This window comes from Echinococcus granulosus (assembly GCF_000524195.1).
Source record: "Echinococcus granulosus chromosome Unknown EG_S00128, whole genome shotgun sequence".
In the NCBI taxonomy this organism is placed as follows: Eukaryota; Metazoa; Platyhelminthes; class Cestoda; order Cyclophyllidea; family Taeniidae; genus Echinococcus; species Echinococcus granulosus.
In genome coordinates this window covers 2,193-15,127 of record NW_020170508.1, presented here as the reverse complement: position 1 = coordinate 15,127, position 12,935 = coordinate 2,193, and the positions used below count along the sequence as shown (strand labels likewise).

Here is a 12,935-nt window from a genome sequence, read left to right as displayed (position 1 = left end):
CGGGTGGGATAATAATTCCTACCTTTGTATATCAATTCTCAACGGAGTGGCTCTCCCCAAACTGTATGGCCGACATTCCAGCTTGCCCAAATGAGAGAGGTGCCTGACTTTACGCTGCACTACATTGCTCGTCACATCACATCATATAAAAGTGCCGCGCTTTACTTGACTAGCATCTTGCAATAGTTTGAAAACTTGGAATGCAGAAAAAGTAGCCAAGTGTTGCTTTGCATCACGCACATACCTTCGTAGTGTACACTGCGATGGAGGATTTGAAGATGGTCACAGTTAAAACAACCACGTAATGAGATTAAGTCTTCTTCTTACGGTGTACACTAAAAAAAGACATTTTGCCACTTGACGAGGGATCTGGGTGCTTTCTCTTGTTAAATCGAGGCATCTGCGGCGTGGTCACAACTTTAACAACTTTATCTTGAAGGAGACGTCCATCGGCCCGTTATGCACGATCGTGTTAGCGCAAGCACATCAGCAGGTTCTGACGAAGTTGAATTGGTAGAAATTATCAGTGCAAACGCCGGAGGGACCGCAGTTGCAGTTGCAGGCCCACATATGCGGCACCTGCATGTGGAGTGTATCACTACTGATGCACAAACAATTGTCCTGATGAGTGGGTGCGTAAAGAGTGAATACATGGGTAGATGGATGGATGGATGCGAGGATGGATGGTGCCTCTCACCTTAAAATCGCATAATGACCAAGTGACAGGCATATAAAATTATTTTGCTATGAAAATCCTTTCTTCAATACCTTCTCTTTCCACAGTTTACTGCCTTGAAAAGAGGTCATGTTCATGATTTAGTCAAACGACTTTCGAGTCTGTATCTGACATGGTTGTACTTTTCTGTAAAATACTTTCATTTAAACTTGTGATTTGCATCTATTGTCGCCGAAGGACAGCACCTCATGAAGCCTATTCTCTTGGTCCAATCAAAAAGTACTCGTGAATTGCGAAAATGACGAGATAGCTGCTTCCACACAAAGCCAGGTGACCGCAGCACTAGATCTCGATGTCCAGGCTCGCTCTTCCAGCTCTCATAGTGCTTTGTGTTGTCTGCCTCAGCCAAGGTGAGTGAAGAAATTTTCTTACCTCCCGCACTTCCTTTCCTTTCTTTTTATTGAAGTGTCCACTAAACTCACCGATCCCCACTCAAGTCCGATCATGTTGGAGTGAAGTCAGTCCCCTGTGTCAGTCCATGCCCATATATGCGAACGCACGTGCGGCACCTTCAATGCAACACTACCACCTAGAATTAGTTGACCCATCTTCTAATTCCCATCCACCACACTCTTATCACCACATTTTTCCCTGTGGGAGCATAATAAGGAGGAGCATGAGGTGTTTAACCTAGATGAATGATGTGTTTACAACTTGATGAGACGATTGCCCTAAATCAGTAGATTCAATTTATTGGATTCTATTGACAGACGTGTCACTTGTCATTTTGATGGTGACTTCTGAAGCAGGTAAGGGTGGCACATTGTAAATGAGAAAGTGGAAGTAATAGGCGTTATGAAGGGCACTTGTTAAGTTCAAAAAGTGGGAGTTCTTGCGCATATTTGGATCGGATCCATGACATTAAGCTCTCCTTAATGCCTGTCAACTTCCATACGTTCTCGAGCCTTGAAAGTTCATCTCCAAAGCTGTTGGTGCAACTAAATTTTGCCGTTTTTTAACACAGCAGTGGTCAGTAATCTGTGGGGCTCGAGTGTACATGATGAATTTGGTTTGAATTCTAGGCAGCAAGGATGTCTGCTACCTACCAATTGTGGAAGGAAACTGCAGTAACCGCATGAGCTTGTGGGCCTTTAATATCACCTCACGTCGTTGTGTGCGCTTCTACTACAGCGGTTGTGGAGGCAACGCAAACCGTTTCAAATACAGGCTGAAATGTGTATTCAGCTGTTTTAAATATCGCTTTTAGAAGAAGAAGAAAAGTGCCTAACCCCACTCTGTCAAAGACAAAATTGACAATACATAATTCCCAATTAATACAAATAAAGTGTACCTGGAGTTATCAAATTTTGTCCACTTTTTTTCAAACTGCTTCGAAATTTTTATCTTACTGGCATTTTCCTGTCCTTCGGAGAATTCTTACGGAGAGAGGAAGTCATTCAAGGACAGCCGGGTTGACGAAGGAATTTGACGGACTGGTTTGGGCTCGGCGGGTCACAACTGAATTAGCTGTGCTTATCTAAAGAAAGGGATTGTTGTACTCCACTGCATTGTTTGAGGTTGATGCAAGTGATGGTGTTAGGCAAACCCAGTTGCTTCCTCGAGATGGGATGTAAAGCACATTCATCAGCAGAGTGAAACCGACTTCGACGGTTATCTTGACCAGACAAAATAAGGAGTCTGTTTCAACATCTAACCTTCTCAATGACCAAGGCGTTATCTTTTCTACGCTAGTTTCAAAAGCTCGTCAGAAGGAGACGGTTTTAATTTTTCGCGCCCACCGAGTCGATGCCTTCTACAACAATTGAAAAGCTTAGGTTCACGAAGAGCACAAGGAATGCGACACAATTTTAAAGGAAATGAAATCCATTTATTTACCCAAAAATTGTGCTATGGATGCCTTATCCTGACCAAGGCCAAGATTCTTCACTCACTAAAGCCTTTTTCTACTTAAATACTAAGTACTGGAGGATTGCGGATGTAGAGGGAAGGGTGCTTTCACACGTAGGGCCAGCCGATGATACCACCAGATCGTGTTGACAATAATCACAGTTCTAACACTCATGACACTTTGTATTGCCGGCCTCGGTATACGGAGGTAAACAGCTTTTCTTCCGTCCTGCCTCTCTTTTCGTTTCTCTTCCCTATACCTTCATTCTTCGAACGCACTGATCAGGACGAAGTGAAGTCAGCCTCCTCCACAGATCTGTATATATACGAGCCCACGTACTTACTTGCAGCACTACTACCTTGGCAGAGAGGTTCTGCTTTCCAATCTCTAAATTCCAACCTAAACTTTGGTTCTTGACAAGGCTGCATGAGGGAAAGTATGAGAAACTTACTTTAGGTGACTGACATCGACAACTTGATGAGGTAGTTGCTCTAAATCTCCAGACTCAAATCAGTAGACTCAACTTACTCGATCTTGCCGACGGACTAGTCACCAGAAGCATGCGAATGAGTTGGCATATCCGCGATTCAGCATTCAGAGGATGTACGGCACCCACCGAAGGATTAATTGAGTGATGGTGTTCTAGAGGCAGCACTCACTGGTTCGATGGTCCGCAAGAGGGTCAGAGTGTTGCGCCCACCACTGTCACCACTTGGCGGCTGAGCTTCGTGTTGCCGGCTTTGCCATCAGTGTCACGCTCGAGTTAATCTCGTGGAAACGGTCAGGCAAATGATAATAAAACCGGTTGTCGTGGTGGGTCACCTCAGCACCTAACTTCGTATTGGGGCCATTTCAATGACTTTGGAGTTGGAGAGAGGAGTTTGTGCAATTGGAGCATAATCTCACTGTTAAATACAGTTTGTGGCATCATCCCCCACCTAATACTATACTATTTTGCCGTCTTATATGATGTACAAACTTTTTGCCGCTTTAGTATTTATTCTCAATTGAGTAGATGGACCCCGTAAGCTTTGTGCGCAAATGTTCCTCCATATACAGGTGGAACAGCGCTCCTGATCATTGAGGACCAATTTCCACGAGGGTGCCGCTTTTGATTTCCACCTTTTGCATTCCCACTTCACTGCAGAGCACACAACAGCACTAGGCTTCACAATACTTGACCAACACTGTACTCAGCATCACATCCTACAATGTAGAGTGATTATCTTTCCTTCACCCCTTGTGAGTTGTTTGATGCTTGAATGTTGTAGAATACTTGAAAGCACCCATATCCAAAACAACCACTTAAAGAGATTAAGGATTTCTTTTACGGTGGAACTTACTGCTTAGCGTGTACTAGGAAGACACATTTTGCCACTCGGAGAGGGATCTAGTTTCTAACCGTTATCTAGTCAAAGCATCTACGGTGTCCCCGCAAGAGTGGCCATACATGTACCACTAACATGGAAAGTTAAAAGCACCTTTTTCTTGAGGGAGTCATATTTACTTCTGGACAAAGGGAAGGTCTTTCAACAGCCCATCCTGAACGGCCGTGCTACCGCGTACATATAAGTAAAACTTGATGGCGAAATTGCAATCAGCATACAAGAAGAGAACTTTCAAGTTTGCATCAAACTTGGCTGCACTTTTCCGCAAAACACCTTCTTTTAATCTCGTGATTTGCAACTATTAGCATGACTAGGCTCAAGAGACAGCAGTTAGTAAGGCCTATTTTCTTAGCCCAATCAAATGAGCACTCATGAATAGCGTAAGGGACGAGAATGTTGCTTTTACACAAAGCCAGGTGATCATAGCACTAGATCGCAATGATCAAGATCGCTCTTCTAGCTCTCCTACTGCTTTATGTTACCAGCTCCAGTCAAGGTAAGTGAACAACTTTTCTTGTGTCCTGTCAGTCCATTTCTTTCTCTTCATCAAACCCTTATCAAGTGAAGTATCCATGGGAATCACCACTATCAAATCGAGTCCAGTCATGATAGAGTGGAATCAGCCTCCCATGCTAGCCCATGTATATGCATTCACACACACTTTCGGTGCTTTCAATACTGTAGCGGAGAAATTTCGCCTTTTACTTCCTACTTTTATTCTTGACGAAGTAGCATGAGGCACTCACTCACGCTAGGTGAACGACGTACTGACAGCTTGATGAGCTGATTGCCCCATATTACCAATTTGTTGGCGCCTTCTGAAGTAGGTATGGGGGGAGCATTTTGGTGGCATTGTATAAAAAACGATGCAAAAGTAGTAGGCGATACGAAGTGCACGTGTTAAATCCAAAATATGGGAGGATTAGTCCATTGTTGTGTAAGTTCTTTGGATACATAACACCAAGCTCTGCTCAATGCCCGTCTACTTCTATGCATCTGCAACTGTTTCAGATGCACCTTTCAGGCTGAAGTTCACCACAACTACGGTCAATGGTCTTTGAGCCTCATGTGAATGTGAGGATCTTTTTGGTTTCTAGGTGAAGAGAGTATGTGTAGCCTACCAATTGAGGGAGGTCAATGCCGAGGCTACGTTAAATCATATGCCTATGATAGCGCAGAAGACCGCTGCGTGCGTTTCATCTACACTGGTTGTGGAGGCAACCCAAACCGCTTCAAATACAAAATAGAATGCTTACTCGCCTGTGTTAAGCATTACAAGCAGCAACAGAAGAAGAAAAAGAAGCACTGAATTCTCTTTGATAAAAGGATAACTTGACAATGCACAACTATCAATTAATACAAAAAAGGGAATGTGGAGTTATTAGATGGCTGTCTTCTCCTATCCGATCCGAATTTTGCCGTCTAGGCATTTATCGGCTCCGTCTCATGCTCTGACAGGATGGGGCATTCACTGAAATACAGCTAGGCTAAAGAAACAATCTCGTGAACAGCAAATGAATCAGTTGTGCTAAAATAGGATAAGACAGAACTTTGCTTTGCGGACCCCCAAAGTCCTGGTTCACTACTACACTTCTAGAGGAAATCATGAGGAATACTATTAAAGAATTCATACAGGTCGCAATGCACATTCAGTCACAGGGTGAAGCCGAGAGTAAAGCAGTAAAGCAAACTAAAGAATACTCAGAAAAGCTTCCCCACATAACATAGCCAGAAAAGTGTCCGGAAAAAAGATGTGTGACCATATATGAGGAAAGTAAAAGGCTCAAACCACACATTAAATTATGCACTTAATTATAAATTCACTTACAAAATTATGCAGAACACATAAAAGGCTCAAAGAACTAAATTCACTCATTATCATGTATTGCGCTCTTCGTATACTACACTGTATGTCTTCTAAGTGTGCGATATAAAATGCGTTTAAAAAACAATCATGTATTTTCAGTGAAATAAAAAAAATGCCAAACAAACCTGCGAGGAACGAACATGCGCACGTCCAAATGAGGCGCCTTTATGGTATAAACACCTAAACATATACAATCGGAATCGCAAAACTACAAAAATACGCCATAATGGCCCTAAAATGCGACCGCATTTTCAAATTTTAAAGGATGTTATAAATACATTCTGATCAGCCTGAACCATGGCTTAAAAACATAAGTATGCCACACTTGCATGCGTTTTAAGAAATCACAATAAAACAATTGAACAAACATGTCAACTGCAGCCTCTTGAGTCTTTTTACAAACAGGAAAAGTTGCTATACTTGGGCAATATATATGCACACATATTTGAAATACAGAAGGTATCATCGCTCTCTACTTGGCCCTAAGGACAACCCACCCAGCGAGGTACAATGGTCAAGACAGTGACCAACCAACCAACCAACGCATCATATCCTCATAATTTGATTTACTACTTATGCACACCTTTAATTTTGCAATCGCAGGAGTAAATCTAAACACCAAGATTATTGACTTGTAGGCAAACAAGCCCCAATTCACTCTTACCCAAAAAGTCCACAAGATTTTTACTTAAAAATACAGGTGCATATGTTCTCAAAATCACTATTGTACAAGCGATTTCAGTCCTCATACATTCCTACACATGTGTATACATAAAAAACTCAACTCTTAAAAGGAATTTATACATTATTTGTAATCGTATATTTACCTTTAAAATCTTATGCTCTTTTGAAAAGTTGGAACCACTGACGTCAATGCAGCCGCAGATCGGCTGCAGCACTATCACAGCCTACTCATCCTTGCCACCGAAAACCCTACTACCTCCTCTTATAACCCTGTCTTGCCCTCGTTTTGCAAGTTCCTTAGCATGATAGTCGACGTAGGCTCGGAATAATAGCTATTGCAACTGCATCTGGTAGGCTAGAAGAAGGAACGGGAGTTAGCTGAGGTAGCTCGGAAACGTATCGGAACCTACCAGTCCGCCATTTGGAGTAAGGAGCTGCAAATGGGCTTTAGAGGCACCCGTCCCCGGTGCCAGCGGACTTCCGCCACTGAAAAGAAGAGCAGTGGATGTGGTGGCGGTTACAAGAAGCTGCAGGATCACTTAAGACGCACGCAAAAACGGAGGGAAATAAATGTAGCCTTGAATGAGTGATCTTGCTGCTGTTCTGATTGTCGAGGGTTTCTCGCATGTGGCTGAGCCACGTCAACAAGCGAAGGAGCTCACTGAGTAGCGTAAGCTCAAGGTACAGCAGCAGCAACAGTAAGTGGATGGCCATGGTAGATTAAGTCAGGTAGGGCAACACAGGCATAAGGTCGAGAACAAGGGAAATTTTTTTTTTGTAACAAAGAGATAAAGTCGGCGCCTTGGGCAAGAACTCTTTGTGATGATTATCCCCTCTCTCACTGCCTCTAGAGGAGGCTATGTCTTCGAGGTTTCCTCTACGAATTCATCCACCTTTGTTACACACTATATGGGAGGCGAAAAAGTTGTAGAACACTAAACCAGACGTGATCAAGCAATTAGTACCATGGCGGAACGATTCCACCTTTCACTTTCTACCTTTCACTGTCCGCTCTGTGGAATCAGCATGGGGGAGAACATAAAGTATCTGCTCAATTTTAAGGAATGAAGTGCTAAGGACTTGATGTTTTGATTGCTATAAACAACTGGGATAAGGTATGAAAACATAGAAAGGAGACGGTAGACCTGTTTTTCACCGTTCGGGTCATGTTCCGTGTCCACCAAAGCATTGATTGATGGCCTCCTAATTGTGGCACACACTGTTGCGTTCACCACTGCTATCCCACTTTAGCAGTGCTGTATGTCTCTGGTGATGTCACTAACGTCATGCTCGCATTATTTCTGAACAGGCAACTATGCATATGAGAGTTGAAGCAGCCTGATTACGAAAGTGCATGAAGTTCTAGAAAAGAGTAGTGGCAATAGAAACACACTTTCCTTGTCATCGTTTTAGAATATATTTTGGTTGATTTTACTGAGGCCTTAGCGACAAATTATCTGACAATCACGAGGAATCAGCTATAAACCGACGGTGCTGCAAAAATTTGGCCATTATTAATGGAAAACCGCATTGCCACTGAATTTCTGACTCTATCATTATGGAAAGGTAAGAATAGTGCGATTGTTTAAGATTAACCTCACAATTTAATCGAAAGCATCACCTTCTAGAGGTCCCCTGACTTTAGCTGCTAGGTCAGCTTGCCTGGTGTGCCGCTTCGACACCCCGCCTCGGAGTAAATATTGTTTTGTGAGTCGATCTACTGAATTTGGTTTGAGTAGCAAGTAATTTGGGTCAGGCATGTTTTAGGAATGATAATAGTATTGATGGTGACGAACTGATAAGTGTCACCAGATGTCAAATTATGTTCGATGATAAATGCAAAAACGCAAAACTCAAAAATTCAAGCTCTTGATTCTCAACACAAATGTGACTAATAATATGCCAAATTGAAATGCATTTAGTCAGCACATAGCTTGGGCAATAAGCCCTTCCCTCTCAAGGTCGAACTGCTATTAATTTTACAGGTCAACAGTACATTTATGACTACTCTTGTCCTCTGATTTTCCTTATGCAGTAACTTTCACCGAGAAATAAGAAATTAGTCACTTTAAGTGATTTTTTAAGCTGTGAGAGATTTCAAGGAGAAATGTAAGCCCAATACACACTACAAAAATGTGTGATTCAGAATGACAACATGTTACTTGGCATGCCATCAAGTGTTCAGTCATTTGTAGTGCCTTAGTCAAGTACAGTGGAGAGGTGTGCAACACCGTACTTCGTAATTTAGATTACTACGGTTTTAAGCTATTCCAGTGCTTGAAGCAAGCGGGAATGTGGTCGATGCGAAAGGGAATTGACGCTACTGTGGAAAACTGGCACACAAGGATCGACATTGCCATCTCGAGAATGTGTAGACACGCTTTTAGGCAAACAGCTTACCCAGTCCGTCTGCTAAATTGGGGTACGAAAACAAATTAGGAGGATGCTAACTATTGCTACTGCTTACTTAAAAAGGCAGCGTTGACAGTTACTTTCATCTTTGATGCAAGAAGACTCGATAATCGTATTTCCGTTTGCTCAAGAATTTTATTTCTTTAGCGTCTCCTCTTTTGTACACAACTATCAGCAAATGATGCCAAAATTTTACACGATTTCTTCAAATAAATTTCACCATTTCTTTGTAAGTAAACCGAGGAATGCGCACATTGTTTGTCATCTCATGACTGGTTCACTTCTTCTACTCGCCATGCTTCCGCGATAAAAATCAAAACAAGTGTAACGAAGAGACAGCTAAAATAAGTAGGTCTTTGGCTTTCAAACTTCCACCAAAATTGGATTATTCAAGGGCGCTTGACTGTAGTACAGCACAGCAAGAGGACGAGACACCAAATTCCGCCTAATCATGTAACTGTTCCCTAATCACAGAATTCACCTGAACTGAATAATTCTGTGGAACGTCCACGGAGGCTGTCAACCGCATTGACGATACCGATGCAATGAAGGCAGCTCCTGGTGTGGTAGCTTACGATGTCCCAATGCCCGGTGAAGATGCAGATGTTGCCGGCACCAATTATTCAGCCGCCGGGTTTTCTTCCTCACAACCACCACAAACCAAGCCAATGATTCAAATACAAAATCACTATGACGCTGAACAATGCATCGGATCGCATCGCATCACATTACACCTCAGCACAATACACCACACCGCCTCACTGCACAGCATGCCACATCAATCCACTTCACTTGACTTAGGCACTGCAAGTGAGTGAATGCTTGAAAACATGTCAGTAAGGTGTTATTCTGAATCACATAACTCCATTATGCACAATGTCACTGTCTCCCACAGGCCATGTAAGTTGCCTTGTTGCCTAAAGGCTGAAGGAGACTTATAAGCGCCTACAGATTGAACAACCGCTTAGAAATTTAGTCGTTTACTTCTCCATGAAGCTTGCTGTAGGAGGTAAATCGAGAAGACACATTTTGTCATTAGAGATGAAATCGGGGTTAATTTGATGGCTTAGTCAAATCACCTGCCTTGTAACCACATCAGTGGCCATGCGTGTGCAGATAATCTGTGAAGCAACTGCTAATTTCACCAAGGTGCAGTCTTGTATATCCTGGAAATTAGATGACCGGTTCGCCTGAGGTCTAAACAGTTTCACCAACACTCACCTCAATTCGCGAATGAGTCACTGTAGCTGTTACACTTTAGGTAAATATTCACTCCAGAACATTAGTGAATTATTTGCATTTAACGTCGAATGAAAGTGGAGAGCTGGTGAAATGTTTTCGTTTGTTACTTGTTATTGCAGTATTCTATTCACTGTTAATCATTCATGTCTCAACCCATTTTCAACAGTGAGTTCATGCACTAGTTGTAGATGAACCCCAACCCTGAAATCACCGAAATGTTATTTAGTACAAAAAGAGGTGCTGAGATGGCACATCTAGAGAGCCAGCTGAAAAATTAAAGTCCGTGAGTATCCCGAGGCCCCCATGGGGTTCACGTTAATCTGGCCCCTTGGATGGCTTCTCAAAGTTGTCCACGATGCAGCAATCATTGATGTCTATGGATGTCTAGTAGTGTAAAATATATTGTCACCGATGATTGAACCTCTCCTTATAGTAGCAAGCATTGGAACTACAAAGCACAGGAGAAAAAAAACGTTTCGCCAAAACACTTCAGCGTGTCACACGAATGACAAAATATGTCAAGATTCGTAGAGCAAAGCAAGTGAACAACGATGAAGTGCAGAAATCACACGATTGACATTAAGCGTTGTGGTTTTACACGCACTCAATGGCCAGGGACTGAGCGAGAGCCCCACCCAAACACTCACCTACTAACGTTCTAGAATATTCGGAGATTAGGCATTTCCAACATTAGAACTTATAGGCAATCAAATAGGAAGGTACATTTTGGCTTGCACACAACCCATCGCCTGAGCACTTTAACTAATCAGCACATCATCTTGTAGGAAAGTTAGCACTGTTGACTTCTAGTGCCGACTTGTCCTCGTTGTGACTCAAGACTTAACCTACCAAACCGACGCCATGCTACATGCGTTGGGATGTCCCAGATATTTTCCGCCATTTGTAGGCTATATCTCTTTCTAGGAGGTTTCATCAGTGTTAAGCTGACAATTCCTCAGTTTACCAGGTAAACAGTTACTTGGGATGCCTCATGCAGTGCCCTTTCCAATTTCAGTAATAAATTTGACCTTAGTGGATCTGAGTCAAATCTATTTGACAACCCAATGATCAGGACTTGCTCGATAATCGCCGATGTAGGTGTCAGTGGCAGTTGTGAGTCCAGCTCAGACTTTCGGCTCATTAAGATTGAAAACGTTGTCTGATGCCATTGCTTTGTTGACCGAGCGAGGCATGCACCGCATTAATGCTTCCAAAAGTGTTTCATGGTTTGGTGCTGAAGTGTTCGTTACAGTTTTTGCATCAATAGAAACATGTCTAAGACATCAGCAGTTACCTTATCCTTCGTAACTTCAGTAGAGCTCATTTGAATGTATCAACATGCCAGTGGAGAACAGGGGAGGCGGAGTATGTGGTGACATGCTGACAGCGGTGGTAAAACAACTGTCTTTGTCCCTAATCAAAACTCAACCAGACTAAAAGAAATTGGTGACACGCTTGACGTTGACCAAACGCTGGTCCTGTTAAACTCATCATCACAGCCTAATCAAGCTATTTTTGATTGTTACACAGAAGTCAAATCTGAGGTAGCTGTCAAGTGTTGATGCGGCTCTAACAGGTCTTTGTGTTCAGCCTCTCCACAGTTTCAGCATAACGGAGCAGATGCTTGCCTCTTTGCCACCTAGATTCGCCACTGATCCACCAAAATCAAAATTCCAACATTTTTTTTTCACACATCAAGCATGCAAATAATATGAAGCTGTGGAGTCAAAACATGGCGGAATGTGGAGCAATTTTGTGCTTGTTAACAACGTAATCAAATGTGGGCGGATTCTCCCACATTCCGTGTTTGACGCGTACTTCATCTCGCACTAACCGCTTTATCTTTGTAGTGCACAGCATATCATTAAAATGCTTCTCTCCTACCTGCCCCAGAAATCACTAGCAAAATGACAAGTGCCGAGCCTATGCACGAAATCCCACAAAATTTAGCACACTGATTAGGCTCTACTGAGAGAGAGGCACACATGCAGTGAACAGCTCCGCAAATTACCTAACCTTCAAATACGCATCTAGTGGTTAAGTGATTTCCCGAACCACACACCCGCATTATGCATAATGCGATCATCTTTCCTCTACTTCTTATGACCAAAGGATCACCACCTCTCTGGAGGCATGTGTCAAATAAAGACTGTGTTCAAACCTTTATAGTAGAGCGTGCCACAACGGATGCACAACAAATTGTCTTTTTGAGTTAGTGAATACGAGGTGGATTAGTCGGTGAGTGGGGAATGATTGAATGGGCTGGATGCGGGATGCATGTACTTTCCTGTCTGGTATTGATGCACACACTTTCAAAATCTTACTAGGGTCTATTATCTAATTTCTGCTTTCCATAGACGTTCATTCACTCTCCTCCATGAAATATCAAATAAACTGTGGCAGTCATATGCAGCCCTGCATTCATTTGCCACGATAATCCTACCTACCATACTTTCCATTTCCATTATTTAATACCTCGAGGAGAGATTTTGGTAATATTTAAAGTTGGTGGCTTTCAAGCCTGCACCTACTTTGGCTGTACTCTTCAGCAAATCTAACTTTGTGATGCATATCTATTATCATGACTTGAATCTAGACTCCACTTCACAGGACTTGTTCTCTTGAACCAATCAAATAAGCACTCGTAGACTGCGTATATAATGGGAGGGTTGCTTTCACACAAAGCGAGTTGACTACACCACCGACTGACGATGACCAAGCTCCTTCTTCCAGCTCTCATGTTGCTTTGTGTTGTCT

General features: G+C 42.6%; 3 protein-coding genes across 3 annotated transcripts in view; 2 read left to right on the top strand and 1 right to left on the bottom strand. All coding sequences in view use genetic code 11, as the record gives it.

Annotated features, from left to right (window-relative positions):
* Window positions 1–4,411: 4,411 nt before the first annotated feature.
* EGR_09006 (Fused toxin protein) lies at window positions 4,412–5,282 on the top strand (the record flags this gene model as incomplete). The annotated part of the gene is made up of 2 exons (XM_024498255.1): window positions 4,412–4,469; window positions 5,071–5,282. 2 exons carry the CDS (start codon window positions 4,412–4,414, stop codon window positions 5,280–5,282), a joined length of 270 nt encoding a protein of 89 aa, XP_024347310.1.
* A 113-nt stretch (window positions 5,283–5,395) lies between these two features.
* EGR_09005 (hypothetical protein) lies at window positions 5,396–6,945 on the bottom strand (the record flags this gene model as incomplete). Its single annotated transcript, XM_024498254.1, has 3 exons — window positions 5,396–5,455; window positions 5,966–6,020; window positions 6,935–6,945. 3 exons carry the CDS (start codon window positions 6,943–6,945, stop codon window positions 5,396–5,398), a joined length of 126 nt encoding a protein of 41 aa, XP_024347309.1.
* A 2,536-nt stretch (window positions 6,946–9,481) lies between these two features.
* Window positions 9,482–12,935, top strand: part of EGR_09004 (hypothetical protein) — a gene marked incomplete at both ends in the record, with an annotated part of 4,650 nt that continues 1,196 nt past the window's right edge. The window contains one exon of the mRNA XM_024498253.1: window positions 9,482–9,746. Coding sequence (XP_024347308.1) covers window positions 9,482–9,746 — 265 coding nt within the window. The remainder of the gene's footprint in view (window positions 9,747–12,935) is intronic.